This window comes from Aspergillus costaricaensis (genome assembly GCF_003184835.1).
Source record: "Aspergillus costaricaensis CBS 115574 unplaced genomic scaffold BO79scaffold_32, whole genome shotgun sequence".
In the NCBI taxonomy this organism is placed as follows: domain Eukaryota; kingdom Fungi; phylum Ascomycota; class Eurotiomycetes; order Eurotiales; family Aspergillaceae; genus Aspergillus; species Aspergillus costaricensis.
Genome location: NW_020291832.1, coordinates 253,877 through 271,254, shown reverse-complemented (window position 1 = coordinate 271,254; position 17,378 = coordinate 253,877). Strand labels below are relative to the sequence as shown.

At 51.7% G+C, this 17,378-nt stretch overlaps 7 protein-coding genes across 7 annotated transcripts; 6 read left to right on the top strand and 1 right to left on the bottom strand.

Moving 5' to 3' along the window:
- Positions 1–58: 58 nt before the first annotated feature.
- On the top strand, positions 59–1,853 carry BO79DRAFT_201162 (Smr domain protein; the record flags this gene model as incomplete). The annotated part of the gene is made up of 2 exons (XM_025681544.1): positions 59–88; positions 188–1,853. 2 exons carry the CDS (start codon positions 59–61, stop codon positions 1,769–1,771), a joined length of 1,614 nt encoding a protein of 537 aa, XP_025536230.1. The 3' UTR covers positions 1,772–1,853.
- Positions 1,854–2,136: 283 nt separating this feature from the next.
- BO79DRAFT_179432 (peptide-methionine (R)-S-oxide reductase) lies at positions 2,137–3,038 on the top strand. Its single transcript, XM_025680036.1, has 2 exons — positions 2,137–2,472; positions 2,577–3,038. The coding sequence occupies exons 1-2, from the start codon at positions 2,229–2,231 to the stop codon at positions 2,936–2,938; spliced, it is 606 nt and encodes a 201-aa protein (XP_025536229.1). The 5' UTR covers positions 2,137–2,228; the 3' UTR covers positions 2,939–3,038.
- A 226-nt stretch (positions 3,039–3,264) lies between these two features.
- On the top strand, positions 3,265–5,664 carry BO79DRAFT_201157 (stromal membrane-associated protein). Its single transcript, XM_025681543.1, has 5 exons — positions 3,265–3,433; positions 3,554–3,722; positions 3,784–3,828; positions 3,898–4,000; positions 4,058–5,664. Exons 1-5 carry the CDS (start codon positions 3,325–3,327, stop codon positions 5,360–5,362), a joined length of 1,731 nt encoding a protein of 576 aa, XP_025536228.1. The 5' UTR covers positions 3,265–3,324; the 3' UTR covers positions 5,363–5,664.
- A 506-nt stretch (positions 5,665–6,170) lies between these two features.
- BO79DRAFT_201153 (Zn(II)2Cys6 transcription factor) lies at positions 6,171–8,511 on the top strand (the record flags this gene model as incomplete). Its single annotated transcript, XM_025681542.1, has 3 exons — positions 6,171–6,638; positions 6,706–7,179; positions 7,231–8,511. 3 exons carry the CDS (start codon positions 6,171–6,173, stop codon positions 8,509–8,511), a joined length of 2,223 nt encoding a protein of 740 aa, XP_025536227.1.
- Positions 8,512–9,217: 706 nt separating this feature from the next.
- BO79DRAFT_47502 (putative chromatin remodeling complex subunit (Rsc9)) lies at positions 9,218–11,851 on the bottom strand. The gene is made up of 3 exons (XM_025689305.1): positions 11,642–11,851; positions 11,242–11,568; positions 9,218–11,182 (listed from the first exon to the last, which is right to left on the bottom strand). The coding sequence occupies exons 1-3, from the start codon at positions 11,673–11,675 to the stop codon at positions 9,327–9,329; spliced, it is 2,217 nt and encodes a 738-aa protein (XP_025536226.1). The 5' UTR covers positions 11,676–11,851; the 3' UTR covers positions 9,218–9,326.
- Positions 11,852–13,012: 1,161 nt separating this feature from the next.
- BO79DRAFT_273499 (uncharacterized protein) lies at positions 13,013–13,806 on the top strand (the record flags this gene model as incomplete). Its single annotated transcript, XM_025687515.1, has 3 exons — positions 13,013–13,234; positions 13,297–13,434; positions 13,483–13,806. The coding sequence occupies 3 exons, from the start codon at positions 13,013–13,015 to the stop codon at positions 13,804–13,806; spliced, it is 684 nt and encodes a 227-aa protein (XP_025536225.1).
- Positions 13,807–15,100: 1,294 nt separating this feature from the next.
- Positions 15,101–17,247, top strand: BO79DRAFT_273487 (fungal specific transcription factor domain-containing protein; the record flags this gene model as incomplete). The annotated part of the gene is made up of 5 exons (XM_025687514.1): positions 15,101–15,399; positions 15,588–15,935; positions 15,990–16,249; positions 16,310–16,448; positions 16,481–17,247. The coding sequence occupies exons 1-5, from the start codon at positions 15,255–15,257 to the stop codon at positions 17,245–17,247; spliced, it is 1,659 nt and encodes a 552-aa protein (XP_025536224.1). The 5' UTR covers positions 15,101–15,254.
- Between the last annotated feature and the right edge of the window lie 131 nt (positions 17,248–17,378).

Sequence of the window (17,378 nt, the reverse complement as noted above, 5' to 3'; positions counted from 1 at the left end):
TAAGGCATGCTCAAAAGACTCAACACCGAATACTTGTGGCACGTCATTGATTTCGAACATGGGTGACAAGGATGACGGTCCGCTCCAGGTTAGTCTGCCTAAAATTGTGCGCGCCTTGCACCAATACAAACCGCAAGTGCACAAACGGGGTGTAAACAGCTGATGCTGAGAACGAATCGCGTCGTAGGATCTGGAAAAGACGTACTGCCCTCCTCTGGACCCAGCCCTACTCACAGCCATCGCGTTCGACTATGACCTGACGGACTCGGCCCAACTTGGCCAACTTCGCGAGACTCTGGATGCGCTTCGGCTGTCTGCTTGGGAACAGGAGGATCTGCCCTTCGACCCTTCCGGCACATCCGGTTTAGGTGCAGGACATGGTCCAGAAGCAGATGGGTCGTCAGAGCTTAGTGAGTCCCAGGGAGACCGGTCGCGGGAGACAGATATCACTAGCCTCACGTCGGGGTTCTCTTCGGTCGGTATTAGGGACCATGTCTCGTATACTATTGGACCGGATGGGTCTCTCCATCTGTCTGGAGCGAATGAAGATGATAAGATTGGCTATTTGACTGAGATGTTCCCGTCAGTTGACCGGTTCACTATCCAGCATACGTTGAAGAAGTCTAATGGGAGCATTGATCGCTCGATGGACGTCCTACTCAACCTATCGTTCTTTGATGAGCAAGTACCTGACGAGGATGGGGTGGTCACTGTTCCCAAGGGCGTGGACGGCTTTGATGACCCCGGAGCAGGCAAGAAACAAGCTCGTAAGCGCAAACCCAAGAATAAGAATGCCCGGAGACAGGATGTCTTATCGTCTGCGAGCTCCGAGGCTAGCTTCGAGAATACAACGAACAAGTGGGATGCTGCTGGAAAGGACGTTGAGTTCATTCATGCGCGAACCTCGGCGATCCTGAAGAAGGAGACCGTCCGCTCAACTTATCATGCTAATGGAGCCTCACTTCCTGCTACAATCAGGGCTCTTGCCGATACACATGCTCCCAAAAAGCAGATCGATGAGGATCCAGTCACGGTCACGCAAGTGGCCGAGCTTACGCAAGAATTCCCATCGGTGCCACCGCTCACATTCGCCGGTTTGCTTAAGATCACGAGGAGTTCTATATCAGCCGCCAGTGAACTCGCAGCGGCTATGCTGACAAGCCCGGTGGCTCCGTCCTTGACTGAGATAATCAAGATCACTACAGCACCCCCACCAGTGGACGTTGACGAGGAGACTCCGAAACGAGGCGCTGCACCGGTGACCCGGGACCTCAACCGAGCGAGAAGTGCAGCAGGCGTGCACTTTGCAGCTGGTGCTGAAGCATTGTCGAAGGCATCGGTCGCATACCGGCGCGGTAAATCAGATCGGTTGATGGGAGGTGCGGCTGCCTACTATTCCGCTGTAGGACGAGATCACTTGGAACGCGCCAAACGCAATGCTGCTGCTGCTGCCGATGCTCTGGTCGACTCACAGTCTACATGGAACTCGCTCGATCTGCATGGTGTATCTGTGCAGGATGCGGTGCGGATCTCTAGCGAGCGGGTATCCGAGTGGTGGGACTCCCTGGGCGATGCAAAATACATGCGTGGCAGTGGAGCCAGCAATCCTGTTCAGGGTGGCTACCGCATTGTCACTGGACTTGGACGGCATAGTCATGATGGCACTTCCCGCCTGGGCCCGGCTGTTGCGAAGATGCTGGCCCGGGAAGGCTGGAGGGTGGAGATTGGCGCCGGAGTTTTGACCGTCGTTGGAGTTGTCCAACGTCGCTGATGCATGGCATGATGGATTTGTTTACCCTTTTATGTCCCCATTTAGCGGCTGATGCATACGAGATACCCGGAGGCGTTCATGTAGACAGCGGATCTGGAAGGCGCGCTTTTGCTAGTTTTGCTAGACATTTGTTGTACATACATGCGTACAGAGCTTGGAGACAGGCATTCTCATGATGATCTGATGAAGACTGAACTAGCTTTTGATGTTTCTTAATTCGTAGGCAATATCAATATGGGGGGAAATAGCAAGATTAAGAGAAGAGGGAAGTTTTGGTGTTTCCGTCCGGATGACGTAAAAAGCCCAAGCAAATCGGAGCTTCAGCGGCGACCATCAATGAAAGCGATTAACTAACTACTCTTCAATTTTCTTCCTTGCGACCTTCTCCTCGTCAGTGACTAACTGTCTTACCTATCGTCTATCTTCCATCTAATCATACCTTATTGATTAAAACCAGATGCGCTTCCAGGGCCTGATCCCCGCCCTCCGCATCTTCGCACTACCCCTCCGATCGCACTCCGCCCGTGCCCTCCAGCGACCTCCTCTCCCCATCCCCAGCGCGACTGTCCTCAAAGCCGGTCCTACTATCCCCTTCCTCGGCGCATTATTCGGCTCTAGCGCGAAAACCGACTCCCAGTCCAACAACATGTCCTATCCCGACCAGCGCAGTGACGATGCTTGGCAAGCTGTGCTAAGTCCTGGTATGTATAGCTTTACCCTCATTCTCTACCTATCTACCCCTCATCTGTTCCCACGGTGCTAGCTCCATCCTGGTATGAAGGAAACTAATGCAAGTCGACCAAAGAGCAATTCAAAATTCTCCGCCAAAAGGGCACAGAGCGACCCTTCACGGGCGAATACGATGCTCACTACCCTTCCCAGGGAGTCTATAACTGCGCGGGATGCGATGCGCCGTTGTACAAGGCAACACATAAGTTCAAGTCGGGATGTGGGTGGCCTGCGTACTTTGACTCCATCCCCGGAGCGGTTACAAGACATACGGATCGGTCATTTGGAATGGAGCGCACGGAGATTGTGTGTAGCAACTGTGGGGGACATTTAGGACATGTATTTAAGGGAGAGGGATATCCGACTCCGACTGATGAGAGACATTGTGTGAATAGTGTTAGTTTGCGGTTTAAGGAGGATGAAGGCCAGGGGAAGTGAAAAGGGGTTGGGTGGAAGGTTAATAGGGAATTTTCGGTGTAGAATACTGTAGTTGTATGATGAAGAGATGAAGAGATGAGACGAAGATGCATATGAATATGACGATCGTCGCTGTTTGTGTGCGACGCTGGTAACTCTCATACAAGAAATCAAAGGCAATCAATCTAAATCAAACTGCATCGCTGGCACGTGCCGCTCGCCGGTCGGAGGTCAACCCACCGCCTACCCAAGTGTAATGCCTGAGGCCAACAAGACACCGCAACCCGCCACTTGGTGGCCCTTGACGTCTCTCTCCCCGTTTCAACTCCCCTTAATTATTGTCTCTCCTTTCTCTACTCTCCGGTTACATTCCCGGTAATTCGACTCGGACTGCGTCCCTAGCTGTGATGTCTCGACGTGCCACGCCGTCCCAGGCTGCTCAGAACCAGCAGATCATCAAGAGTCTGCTGAAACTCGAACAAAACAAGATATGTGCCGATTGCAAGCGCAATAAGCGTTAGTGACCCCCCGCGGATAACGCCCAACTTACGCCTGTTGTGTTTTGCCGTCACATATATCATTCAATGCGAATGTCCGGTGCATAATGCGATCGCATGCTAATATTGTTTCATTTAGATCCTCGATGGGCATCATGGAACCTGGGAATCTTCATCTGTATCCGTTGCTCGGGCATTCATCGCGGCATGGGCACCCATATCAGTCGGGTGAAGTCGGTCGACCTTGACTCATGGACGGACGAACAACTTCAGAGTGTTGTGAGATGGGGAAATGCTAGGGCCAACAAGTTAGTGTCTTCCATTACACATTCGGTGTTCTGGGACTATTAAGCTCATTGTCTATGGCAGATATTGGGAAGCGAAATTGGCACCCGGCCACGTCCCCTCGGAAGCGTAAGTGGATATCTCCCCGGCATACTGGTCAACTTGATGGCATCGTGGCTAAGTGAATGGCGTGGACAGGAAAATTGAGAATTTCATCCGGACAAAGTACGAGTCTAAGCGATGGGTCATGGACGGCCCAATGCCCGATCCCAAAACCCTGGATATTGGCGACGACGATGTGGTAAGTTGTCCGAAGTTGTGTAACCTTATATGATGAGACTAACACATGTCGTCAAAGCCTCTTGCAGTGGTTCAGGAAAAAGCGAAGATTGAACGCTCCGCTTCTCAGCGTGTGGCTGCGTCCAGTCAACCCGCAGTCCATCGCCAGCAACAGTCCATCGATCTATTCGCCGACGACCCTATCGCCCCACCGGCGCGTCCGAGCACGACAGAGCCCACCCCCAGGGCACCTCCTAAGCAACCACAGTCTGCGCCTGCTCCCAAGCCAGCGGCTCGTCCCGGGGACTCGCTACTAGGCTTGGACTTCTTCGGAAGCGCTCAGCCCGCCCCTACCAGCCGCCCAGCTAGCACGGCGTCGACTCCTACCGGTTCGACCGGGATGTCTAGGCCCGACTTGAAGCAGTCGATTCTCTCGCTATACTCGAAGCCTCCGCCTGCTACGACGCAGCACGAGCGTACATCTTCATTTGGCGATCTGGCATCACCCGCCCCGGGTTCATCGGCCTCCAACATGGGTGGCCTGACCGATGCTTTCAGCGGACTGAGCATTCCCTCGTCCACTTCCCCTCCGGCTCCTAAACCAGCTGAGAAACCCTCACCTTTCGCCAATTTGACGAACTTTGCCAGCATGAAGTCTACTCCAGCAGCTCCCAAGGTGTCTTCGCCCACTGCCTCAGTTGGTAGTGCGGGTGGTAGTCTCTTTGATAGCCTCACGTCTCCCACTGTCCCCCCGCCAAAGCCGCAGTCCCGGACCGCATCAATCTCGTCGAACGGTTTTGACGCAGGATTTACCAGCTTTGCGTCTCCTCCGCCGCCGAAGCCTAACCCCCCTAAGTCGCCTTTGTCTGACGACTTGTTCGGGCTTTCTTCGCCGGCCCCGGCCGCCCCGGCTGCTGTGTCGCCTCCGGCGTTTACATCTACCTCTCCGCAGCAGGATTTGAAGTCTGCCTTTAACCTTACCCCAGCTCCCGCTCCGGCCCCGGCTCCTAGGCCATCAGTGGCTAGCACCGCGTCCGTTGCTAGCGTTCTTCCTCCAACTACCATTGATCCTTGGGGAGGTAACGCTTGGAACACTCCAGACCCTGCGCCCGCAGCACCTGCAGCACCTGCCGCTTCGGCTTCGATGATGAAGGTGCCGGATACCCTGACTGCCAATGACATTGGTGCGGGTTGGGGCGCTCCGGCTTTGTCGGCTAGTTCCAAGCCGGCCCCAACCGTTGCTGCCGATGAGGACTTTGGCGGATGGACCAGCGCGGCACCCATCTCGTCAACCACCACTACGACTACTACCACGAATGCTCCTTCCAAGCCGGCGGGCGGGTTTGGCGGAGCGGACGATCTATTTTCTAATGTTTGGGAGTAAAGGCTGTGCGCCATCTCGCTTTTGCCTTTTTGCACATATTTGGTGTTTATTGTCTATCTCTTAGACTTGAGCGGCAGGTTTCCAATGTCATTTCATTTCTATTCCGATCTCATTCGTTGTAACCGCTTCCTTCTTGCTTGTTTCTCCCTCTGCTTTGATGCCGTGCTTCTCTTCTGCTTTCCTTTCTCACGCATGCCTAGGGATGGACATTGGGTTCGGATTGTAAAATGGGTGGGGTTATGGGTCCATAGCTTAATGTAGTCATGCCATACGTGTCATGTATTCCCAATGCATCCTTGCATATGGACGACAGGGGTTTAGACTTGGGGTTGGATGGCTGTAGTTGGGTTGACAAGCTGTAGATATGCAGATATGCGGGCGCTCAGTCGATGCTGGCACCGGTAGCGTTTGAGTTACTCTGTCAATTTCGAAGTGCTCGCTCCTCTTAATTTCAGTATCACGTTATTCTACTACCATCTTTGCCGTATTATACACCCCCGGGTCCCCGGGGACAAGGACAAGCGTGTTTGTAGATGTTAATGAAGTGCAGGGCAGAAAGTGTGGGTCCTGAGGCCGCCACGGGCGATCCATCCATGGAATGGGTCCAATAATAATCATCCATCCTACCTTCTTCCTTTTGCTCTTCGGCTTATCTCGTGTCACTCTCCGTAATGTCTACTTCCTCCATTGATCAGTCTCTTCATCCAAGCTGGCCGATATGAGCCATGTTCAGCCCTTGTAAATTTCAACTAGCAGTCCATGATTTCCCGTTTGACCGGCCACTAGCACAAAATTGGCCCTTATGATAATGAATCATCCCGAACAGACAGCAGACGAAGCAGGCAACGCTCCGTCCGCACACTCCACCAACAAGCCCAAAGTGCGTCTGAGCTGTGAGACTTGTCGGCAGCGCAAAGTCAAATGCGACAAGCTGAACCCATGCACGAACTGTCAGCGTCTCGGAACGAGATGCGTCCCCGTTGAACGGGCACGTCTTCCGCGGGGCAGATCCGGCAGACCAGCAACGGAGCGACCAGGTGACCAGGATGCGAACCTGAAGGACCGTGTGGCGAAGCTGGAAACCATCATCCGTGAACTGGCTCGCGGGGGCAATCAGGCCTCCGCTCGCGCTATTCTAGCTGCTGCCGTCGATGAAGGCTCACAAGCTGGGTCGTCGGATGGGGAGCATGGCGATGACGATGACTCGCAGCCTGGTAGTGTCCGGACTCCGGATACGTACTTGGGGTCTTCGTTTTGGGCCAGTCTCTTGAATGAGGTGAGTCAATTACTAGAATTTTCTACACATATCCAAATATCTGGTTACTTGGCTAACTCCTGGACAGGTGCCGGATGTACATCCCAGTGAGCAGGGTGGTTCCAAGGAAGACCACCGTAATGCTGAGAACAGCAACCTAATCAACTACCGCCGACTTTTCTCCATGGCAAGCGGCAGTGACTCCACAAAAAGCAATTCTCCAGCCCCCTCACCTGCCCATCAGCAGCTATGCTGTATATTCATGCAGAGGGTGGACCTGCTCTGTAAGATTCTTCACAGGCCCTCGGTGAAGGAGTTCCTCGTGGATGGAAAGCCCTATTTGGACTACGAGCCAGGGCATCTGGCCCCAACTGCCCTCGCCTACTCTGTATATTTCGCCGCCTCATGTAGTCTTCACGACGAAGAGAGCATGCGCTGCTTCGGCATCCCCAAGTCATCCATGGTAGCAAAGTACCAAAAAGAAGCCGAAGCAGCCCTCGCCCGCGCTGACTTTATCACCACCAATGACCTCACCGTCCTACAAGCCTACGTCCTCTTCCTCGTACGTCCCCCAATCCTGTCCAGTTCACACTCACTAAACCTTCCATTATAGCTCGCCCTCCGTTCCCAAGACCAAAGCCGCCGCATGTGGACTATGCTCAGCATGGCCTTGCGTATCGCGCAAGCTCTTTCCCTCCACATCCCCGAGCCCCCATTCCACGTAACCCCCTTCGAGCGAGAACTCCGGCGCCGCGTCTGGCTCGCCATTGGCTTTCTGGACATCCAAGCATCCATGGACCGCGCTTCCGAACCGATGATGCAAGCCGCCTGGCTGGAATCTCACCCGCCAGCAAACGTGAACGATATCGACATAAGCCCAGCCATGACCTCAAATCCACCCGACTCCCCAGGCTTTACAGATATGACCTTCACAATGGTTACCCGCAAAGCACAATACGTAACCCGATCCCTCAACTTCTCCGACTTCATGGAACCCTCCATCAACACGCTCGCCATCCGCCAGCAACTCGTCCTCGAATTCCAGCAATCAGTCTCGAAACTCCTCGCTCACGCCTCCCCGGCAACCAACCCCCTCCACTGGCTCACAGCAGCCGTAGCAGAATGCACCCACGCCTCCATGCAACTCATCACCCTACGGCCCCTCCAACGCGCCCCAAACTTCACTCCGCCTCTCGTCCGTGGTGACCGTCTCCTCGAATTCGCAGTCAACGTGCTCACCGCCTCGTATCGTCTCCGCTCTGACCCCCGCTTCGCCACCTACAAATGGATAGAATTTGCCTTCCCGCCCTGGCATAGTCTCGCCGTTGCTTTGGCAGAACTCTGCGTCTGCGACGACAAAGCCGTCATGGAACGCTTCTGGGAACCAGTCGAATATACCTTCAATCAGCTGGGACGAGTAATCGCCGATTCGCAACGCGGGATGCTATGGAAACCTATGGTTAAGTTAATGGATAGGGCAAAGGAAAGACGGACGCAATTACTTTCTACGTCTTCTTCTACTCCAGCCGGCTCTGGCTCTGGTCCATCTTCATCCCACATTAATCCCGATTCAGCTATCAGCTCCGAGCAGTTCTCTCCGCTGGATCTATCTATCCAGCAACAACAACAACAGCAGGAGCAAGAGCAGCAACAGTCCATGGCTATGCAAATAGACGCGCAAAGCTTCATGCATACACCCGAGAGTCACAGTGGTCTTGACGGCGCAGCAGCAGCGGCGGCAGTCGCTGCGTCTGCGTGGCCGAATGTCTGGGACGCGGTTGATTTCAGCTACGCGGGACCGGGACTGGGGAGTATGCAGATGGCATGGGCGAATTACGAGAACTTTGTGGCGGATGTTTACGTCAATGTTGATGATCCAGAGATTATGCGGTGATCACAATCGCCTATCTATCATACATTCTAATGCTCTATGCCGAAGGGAGTACGAATCGGAACAAATGATGATGGAATGGACCCCGAACCGTGCAAACGGTACAGACATTTGGTCTAAGAAGGATATTGTGGGAAACAACTAACTTATCCCACCACCCCATTACCTAACCTGGTAGCCTACCTAACCTACTACTCCGCCTATCATACATACACTCGTCGAACCTAAACATGCAGCAGCAAAGACTGCGCGAGCGAAACAAGAATATTGTGAATGAAGCTCAAAGAAGAAAAAGAAAGAAAATCCCGGGATAACACAACAGCCCCATCACCAGTTCCACCTTCACCGATCAATCAATGAATCCTCCGCCACCCCGTTCCAGACGCCTAATTTATGTCAGATTGCCGATCAAAGCTCCCCTCTCACCACCGTTACGATAAAAAAAATAATAAGATAAAGATCATATCAAACTCCTCTCTCTCTCCAAAACGTCATGCCCTGGCTACTACCATACATAATGAACAGGAGTGGGAAAGGGAGGATTTATTGGAACTTAGTGTAACCCTTGACGGGGGAAAAGGGAAGAAATTTTGGAAATGAAAATGAGTTCACCACACCACCGAACGAAGAAAGGAAGAAAGAAAAAAAAAAAGGAAAAATTCCAGGGTATTTGTACAACAATATATCAAAGTAAAAATGGAATGAAACTCAGCAAATGCAATAGTTAGCCAGATGATGACGATAATGATGATGATAACATGAAAGTTCGTTCGTTGCTCGAGGCTCGCTGCTCGCTGCCCCATGTCACGTATTCATTTTCAATAGTAATCCTCTTTCTCTATTATCATAATCAACTCAGTGAGTTCCTTACGCAGCGACCGATTACGGTCCCACGTTTCCACGATCTTCGGCCGGTGACTGAGGAATACGGCTTTCTTCCACGAGAGCCCATTGTATTTCTGAGCCATGCCGGTCGGTAAGTTCCTGGCGATGTTGCGCAGGACCAACGCCGCCTTGTAGGCTACACCGAAGGGTTCGCCTCTCTCATTGACTGGCGTATCCATGTAAAACCATTTGCGGACGATCCGCTCTTGAAGTACAGCGCGCTTGGAGACTGGGGGCTCTGCATCGGCAGGGCGCTCTTCGGGCAGGTGTGATGCTACATGGCCGGCTACCATGGCGGTGTTGTTGCTGGGGCCGGATGAGCGGAACCGGGTGCAGTTGTCCCAGAGGCACGTGTGGACCGGGGATTCGGCATTGTCCAGGTTGTAGTGGCCCGGTGTGTCCGTGGGCTTGAGCTCCATGTGGTCGGCGAAAACATGGTTGCGGAGGTCGGTGGGGGTGGTGAAAGCGCGCTGGCAGGTTTTGGAGGGCTTCGAGTTATCTGCCCATTTGCAGTATTGGTAGGGGAATCCCTGGAAGGTGTAGGCTGTTTCTAGCGGACGGATGCCCTTGATGATGAAGCGAGTCGCCGCGCCAGGCCCGTTGATGACCTGCGCTTGCGCATTTGTGAATGTCGTGCTGACGTTCTTGATGAACTCGGCGGCCGGGAGGACACCACCGCCCGGTACCCGGGGGTCTGCGAATCGACTCTGGTATGCCTGCCACAGGGCTATTTGGGTGATTTCGCACTCTGCATCCTCAACGAAGCAACAGCGCAACCAGCGTGAGCTACGCTCTGGCTCTTGTAGCTCCATTAGATCTTTCAGTAGCTCTGCCGGCACACGAGGGATCTCGGATGGCGGCGGTGCGACTTTCTCTTCCTGGAGAACTGTCTCTTTCTTGCTAGGACGCGCCTCGTGTGTTAGTAGGGCGATCATTCGCGGAACGAACACGCTTGGGAAGTCGAAGATGTCAAGCATGGTCTCGATGTTCTCACGCGAAAGCGTGTACTGGTACCAAAAGTCCAGCGCTCCGCTTAGGATGTCCTTGTCTAAGTCCAGAAGAGTATGGAAGTACATTTGTTGCAGAGCTTGTTTTGGCATGCGTTCCAGTGCTTGGTTACCCTCAGAATCGTTAATTTCAGTGGAGAAATGGGTGAGCGCCCAGAGCGCCCGAACGACGTGGGCACGATCTGGGGACTCGAGGCATTGAAGGAGGGAGATCCAGAGCGGATCTTCTGGGTCGGTCCTCAAGAACTTGGTGACCTCTTCCGCGATGTCTAACGCATCGTTCTTGATTTCATTGAGGCGAGGCTGGTTGGGAAGGTTGAGCAGGATGACCAAGAAGTCCCTCAAAAGTCCCTTCGCATAACGTGAGACATAAAAAGCGTTATCGGGGAGTAGAACCATATTCCGGAGAACCAGGGTAGCTTCTTTCACATTCCGTAGACGGTGGTTGAATTCGTACGTTTCGAGAGTATCATTAGGCAGAGTGACGGGAATTCTCTTGATCCTCTCGAGCAAATCGCGCGTTCCGTGTAGAGAGTTGAGGACATTAACGCGCTCCATAGGATAGCGGTATTCATACTGGAGTTCCCATTTTACGCCCGTGCATATTATGGAGACATCAATGGCTTTCTCCATGAGAGTTTCGGCCAGCAAAGGGAACCCCTCGAACTTGAATTTGTCCCAGCGCTGGTTGGAAATTTGAACAAGATGGTACAGAGCGAAATCGACTTCGTCTGATATACCAGATTGCAGGCCGTAGTGGGCGCGCTTATAGATATGGTCCGCTATAGCGTGTCAGTGGTATTATTGTCATAATCATGGGTTGCTGTAAAGGCCTACGCACACTTGGGGACCTCGAGGTATCTGAGGGGAAAGTAAGGGTCATAGAAATCAGGTTGTTTAGCCACCTTGCCCGGCACGGTGAGAAAGAGGCCCGGCCTGTTGCCTGGCGTTGCTACTTCGCGTGTGTTCATAGGTACTTTCTGTTCTTTGCCGTCCCAGCCCTCCGTGGGTAAATGTGAATTGTTTGAGTTGGGCGCGGGGGAATTCGAATGCGTTTGTGACATCGAGCTTGGCTGAGGTGATTGATTTGAGTTGTGATGTGAGCGCCGAACCGGAGCAGTATCGGGAATGAATGGTTGATTGGCCTTGGGAGCCTGCCGCAAGCCCTCTACGGACGGTTAGCACTGGTTGTTCAACAAAAACGGAAGTGACACTGGCAAATTGAGAGTGGTAGCACTTACCTCGGAGGGACGTGCGGGGGGTTTGGGAAGACATGTTGCTTTGACTCGAGCACGCCAAAAACCGATTGAGAGTATCGCTCCGCGACTTCGAAGGGGATAACCGGTTCTCCTAGGGCGCCCTGGAATACCTCTGAGAAAGACCAAGGTTGACCCAACGGACCCAGTCTACTGATCAAGGGGGCCTTCCGCAAAAAAAGCGCGAGACCTCGCTATTAAACGCGCCAAAAAGAAGTTGGAGTCGAAAATGCTCCGTTTCTCGAAAGCCGTTCTTCCTGTTCTTCTGGAATATCGTTCCGAATTCCCTTTCTCAGATGATCGGAGTATGTTGACGTGGAATCGATAGTTCGTCGTGTTCCGGAGAGTTTGTTCGCCTACTAGGTTCGAGGGATGTTTTCCGGTGACGGGCTGAGAGCTGGGTCGCGATATGAAGCTATCGGAGAACTGCCTATTCGAAACCAGAGAGGATGCGACAACGGGACAACAACAGACGTTCGCGTGAGAAGCGCTCTGGAAATTTATCAAAAGAGCCGCTGCGAGGGTTATCGAAGAGTAGCAGCGACAGATATAACTCGAGGACAGGCGCCAATTCCTTTGTCAAAGGTCGGGGGAGAGAGGGCGCAGCGTAAATATGAAGACAAGCTGATCCTGCGATCGATCCGTCCGTCGTTCATCCGCAGGGCAAAAGTCCGCGCTGCTGCTCCTTCTGGCCTCAGGCGCGTGGCCGGAGTCTTGGTTGTTCCGGAATGTTCGTTTCCGGTCATGTTTGCTTGGTTTGTCTGGTCTGGCCTGATGAGTAATCCTCACCACAGGGGGTGCCTGAATGACCACCACATATATCAGGCACCCACTATACCGGTAGATCAGGGTTCGTCGATCATCATGGCTTGCATTGGTCTATCTCACTTCCTCTTCCTTATTCCGACCTCCAGTGTAGGAGATGCAGGAGCAACAAGCATTCCACTGATCTTGGTATTTTGTACCGCGTGCATTTGACTACTGATGAGCCCATTAACCGAAGCTTAGTAGCTTCTAGATGAGAAAATTTAATCCTCTCTGCCAAAGCAGCGCATTCGAGACCCGACACACTACTATTTGCTGTCTATTCTATTTCAGATTTTATATCTCTCTATTGTCTGGTATCTGATACTATGGTTGACTGTAAAAATATGTATTATCCGTGTTGGCAATACTAGGCTTAGCCTCCAGTCACCTGCTCTATACTTCCAAGCACCATGTCATTTCCTTGTCTCCTAGTGCCCCTCATCAGCTCCTTCATATCACTCACCATAGTCTGACTATTATAATAGTCTTTATATATTGCATTAACATTAACATAAGTTGTTCCTCCATATCCACATCTCAATCTGCATGATGCAAAGCCTGGCCCAACATCCTCCCGATTCAACCGTTCTCACTCGTCTGTCATTAGCCAAGTTCTCCCATACAACTACATCGCTTACCCACAGAGGCCCGCTCAACTGGAGTCATATTATGGGCAACGGAGATATGGCCGCTATATTTGAGAGGCGCACGATGACAAGCTTCACCCCAGACAGAGTACTACTGAAGGTCCTCCGTGTCCTTGAAAGCTTGGTAATACTCATCTTGGGGATAGGAGCAGAGGAAAGCCAGATGCTAATTGAAGTGGTTTTCAGGAAGAGATTGACCTCACTCACTTCATTATCGAAGCGGAAAGTATAACCCAGTCGAGTCAACACGCAGTATCCAAGCCAATATTCGCAGTGGTCGTGAAGCCCCCGTGCCTTGCAGTGAAATATCCACGGGGAAATACGGTACGAAATGAGGCTACCTGTTTCGACTCGTAACCAACACCATCATAGGTCCGCCGATTTCAAATCAAGTTCACCTTTGATTCCGACTACTACACCGCTTTGTCTATTCTTAGAGAATTAGGGTGTCCAGTCTCAGAGCCGAGCGTCGGAAATATGCGCAAATTGACCTCGTCACAATGGAACTCGGGCTCAATCGAAGTGACATCTATGAGCAGAGAACCTCCATATAGCTTGAGTAGTATGCCAGGTCCATCCGAGCCTGTAGGTGCTTCTAGTCTCCAACGCTCATCGACCACCGGTGCATCAGGTTCGTCATCTAGCGTTACAACTTGTGGGTTTTCCGTAGCCATTGGCACAGTACTATCTATCTGACCCCAGCAGGCAATTCATTACCATCTACATCATGGAGTACTGCTCAAACAAGTGATACAACCCGTGCTAATGGGAGCAAAGACCAAGTTTCCCTCGCAACAGCACATACACCATTCCAGTACACCCCAGCAGTCGGCCAGAAGGACGTGACAAGCTCCGACATAATCACATCAAGGCCCTTCACCTCGTCAGCTGCTGAACGTCTTCTCAAACCAGAGATAAACATACCACCACGGAGGGTTCTTCCATGGTCAAATACTTCCAAGAGTGCCAATGCCGTGACAAAAACACCACCCGCTGTCCCATACGCGACAGTCACCAGTGGTACCTCATCGAACATTGGTACGGATGCTAGATATAAACTCTGTCACATCTACACGTGCACTAACCCTTCATGGAAGCAACAGATACAACCAAAAATTCTCAAGTACCCACCAAACCATCCCAAATTGCCCATTCAAACCAAATGCAAATGCAAACGCAAACACGACCAGCCACATCAGGCGAAAGGATTACCATGCCTCGCCTACGACTACTCCCACCAAAATTACCCAACGCCAGAAACGACAGACAAAAGCCTCATCCAGAGTCAGAACCAAACATATCAGCTCACACGGGACCACATAATCAACCTCCTTGGCTAAAAGAAGCCAATCCGCCAGTTGTTCCATCTTGCCCATCTATCACTAGCAATCTACAAGCCGAGAGAACCGAAGCGAGCAAACTATCGACAGGGAAGCAAGGAGAGGCGCAACAAGCAAAGATTCTGGATGCTCTAACGACAGCAGATCTTTCTTCATATATATCCAACCCCACCGAAGAGCGTATGGCTAGTTTAGAAACGTGGATCTGCAATCAGCTCGAAGACGATGGGTTCCTCGAGCTTTGTCGGGATGTAGAAGGTATATGGCAGAGGATTGCGTTCGGGAGATAAGATAAGGGATTAATGATTAGTATATTGTTTTGTTGCTTAATTGTATATTTATATAGCATAATGGATTGATATTGATGAATTATGCAGTAACCAGAGATGGTTAAAGAACAACCGAAACCCTAAGTATACAGTGTACGGATTTCTATTTCGTCATTGCGCAAGATCATAACATTAGCTCATGACTTCACTAACAGACCTAAACATTCGGCATCGGAATCAGAAACCATGATCGTCCTCAGTTTGCGTCGGGGTTTTTTCTTCTTGTGCTTGCACTTGCCCAGGAGGCACTCTTCGGTATTAGCACTTTGGAGCGGTTCGGTGGTTGATTACGTTAAGATACCCTAGTATACTCTTACTAAGCTTAAACCCGGTGCCTACTACTTGGTACCCTCATCTCTCTGATCGCAACCACCCCTCATAGGATGCCCCTTTCTACAAGGTCTCCGTCAATGCTCGATGCGAACATTGCGAACAATCAGGCCATACCCTACTTGGCATCTACGAAACGCTCAGAATGCAGCTATCCTGGAAGACAGGATATTCTCTCTCCAATAAGCCCATAAGAAGGTCAGCAGCCCGTAGGACCAATAGGGGTCGGTTGGGAAACGCAGATGGACCTCAGCAGTTTGTGTTCGTTGCAGAACATCCTATGAGAGATTGTAAGACCATATATTTTCAAACTTAGCCATCATTTAACTACCCTCCGAAGCGCCTGTTGAACCTATTACTAATTACGAGGCAAAAAAGACCCCGAACCTGATGGTATTGTCCTGTCGTGTACTTTGTCTGGCTTCTGAAGACTAGTAATAGTTACGGTTCTTGGCTAACATGAAACTCGTTCTCAAAGTCGACGTTTGCGAGGAGGCCAGCCTCTCCGTACACACGCCATTGGAGGTCTCGGGTGATGCATCGCCAACTAGAGCTGCTGATCCTAGGACAGCTGAATCACAGCCACATCGCGATAGCAGCGAAGACCAAGGCCAACCCCCGTGTTCATTTACACCGACAGACAACAGACAGCTACAATTAGCTGACGGAGACGTCTTCTATGGATGGTCGAGTCAAGTCGCTACTACTACTACTATAGAGTCAAGTTCCATGGCAGCTTCAGACCTCCCCAACACTACTACATATATGCCACCGAGCGTACTGTACAATGACATCTGGCAGCGGTTTGGGCCTGTCCTTCAGAGATGTTCGCTTATTCTGCTCCAAGTCGCTCCTGTCAATGCCCACTAACAAGTCATAGACAATATGGAATTCTGCACGATCCCCTTAACGTTCGACTTACAGATGAATCCGTTTCGATACCACAAAACCATCGTTCCGGAACCTATGTTTCTGGTCCATGCGGTGATGGCTTTAGCGGGTCATCATGTTAAGAACCCATCAACCGATGACCATCACCATACAGCATTGAAACTCCTCCGCGAGAGTCTCCACGCAACCGGTAATGTGGAATATGGCTCCTCCATGCTTGATGCGATTATGATCTTGTTTTCCTTCGACGTTAGTTTGCACCTTTATCTTTGTTGCTCGGACCTAATCCAAGTTGATAACGAAAGCTAGGAAACTCAATCCACCCTTGGATACTGGAGTACACATCTCAAGGGGGCCTATGGCCTCATTGAAGCGTGCGGTGGAATCGAAGCATGGACCACGTCCGCTCAGGCAGACGCACAAATAGGATTGCTGTTGTGGTATATAAGTCCCCCACCCAACCAAAGATTCTACGCAAAGTCAGCCCGGCACTTCCAGCTAAACTATTTAGGTGGGATGCCATCATTAGTCTCCTATCCCGGGAAGACTGCGTGTTCCCGTACGCATACGTCGAAGCCATCCTATCGAACCCCGATGATCGGAAGTGGAATTTCTTTGACCTCTGTGGGTGCCCACACAGTGTGGTCACGCTGCTCATGCAAGTTGTGCGTCTAAGTGCCGAAAAACGCCAATCGTCGTCCATGCGGTACGTGACCTTCGACACCACGATGATTGCCCAACTCGAGCAAGCGCTCGAGACCTGGCATCACGTCTCCCCTGCCGCACTTGCCTTCGGTAGTAGCGAAGAGGACATCCAAAAAGACCAAGATTGTATGCACTGCTCGGAGGCATGGAGACACGGCCTGCTTCTCTACATATACCGTGTATTCCGATGGAATCCGGGAAGCCCGATTCCAACGCATGTTGTCCGTTGGGCCCGGATTGTTGTGGACCATGTGGTAGCGTGTCGCGACGAGAGCATGGTCGCCCGGCAAGCGTTGCTGCCACTCTTCTTCGCGGGCTGCGAACTACGCGATCGATCGGTACGGCAGAAGATCCTGCAGTTCTGCTCGGTGTGGAATGACCGGACGCGGTATCAGATGTTTGGGAGCACCATTCCGTTGCTTGAAGAAGTATGGGCGGAGCAGGAGGCGAAGGGATTTGAGAACGTGTGGTGGGGTCACGTCGTGGATCGAAAACATACCGTGTCTTGTTATCCGTTGCAAATGCGGCTTTGCTTTGGTTGATTTACACCAAAGGTAAATATACATTCGCGGTCAGCTTTTATTAAGGTGGATCTGGGCTGCTGGCTTATAAAGATCTCAACTATCTTTATCAGCACTCGTCATGGGGGTAGATACTACGACGGCCGGGTAGT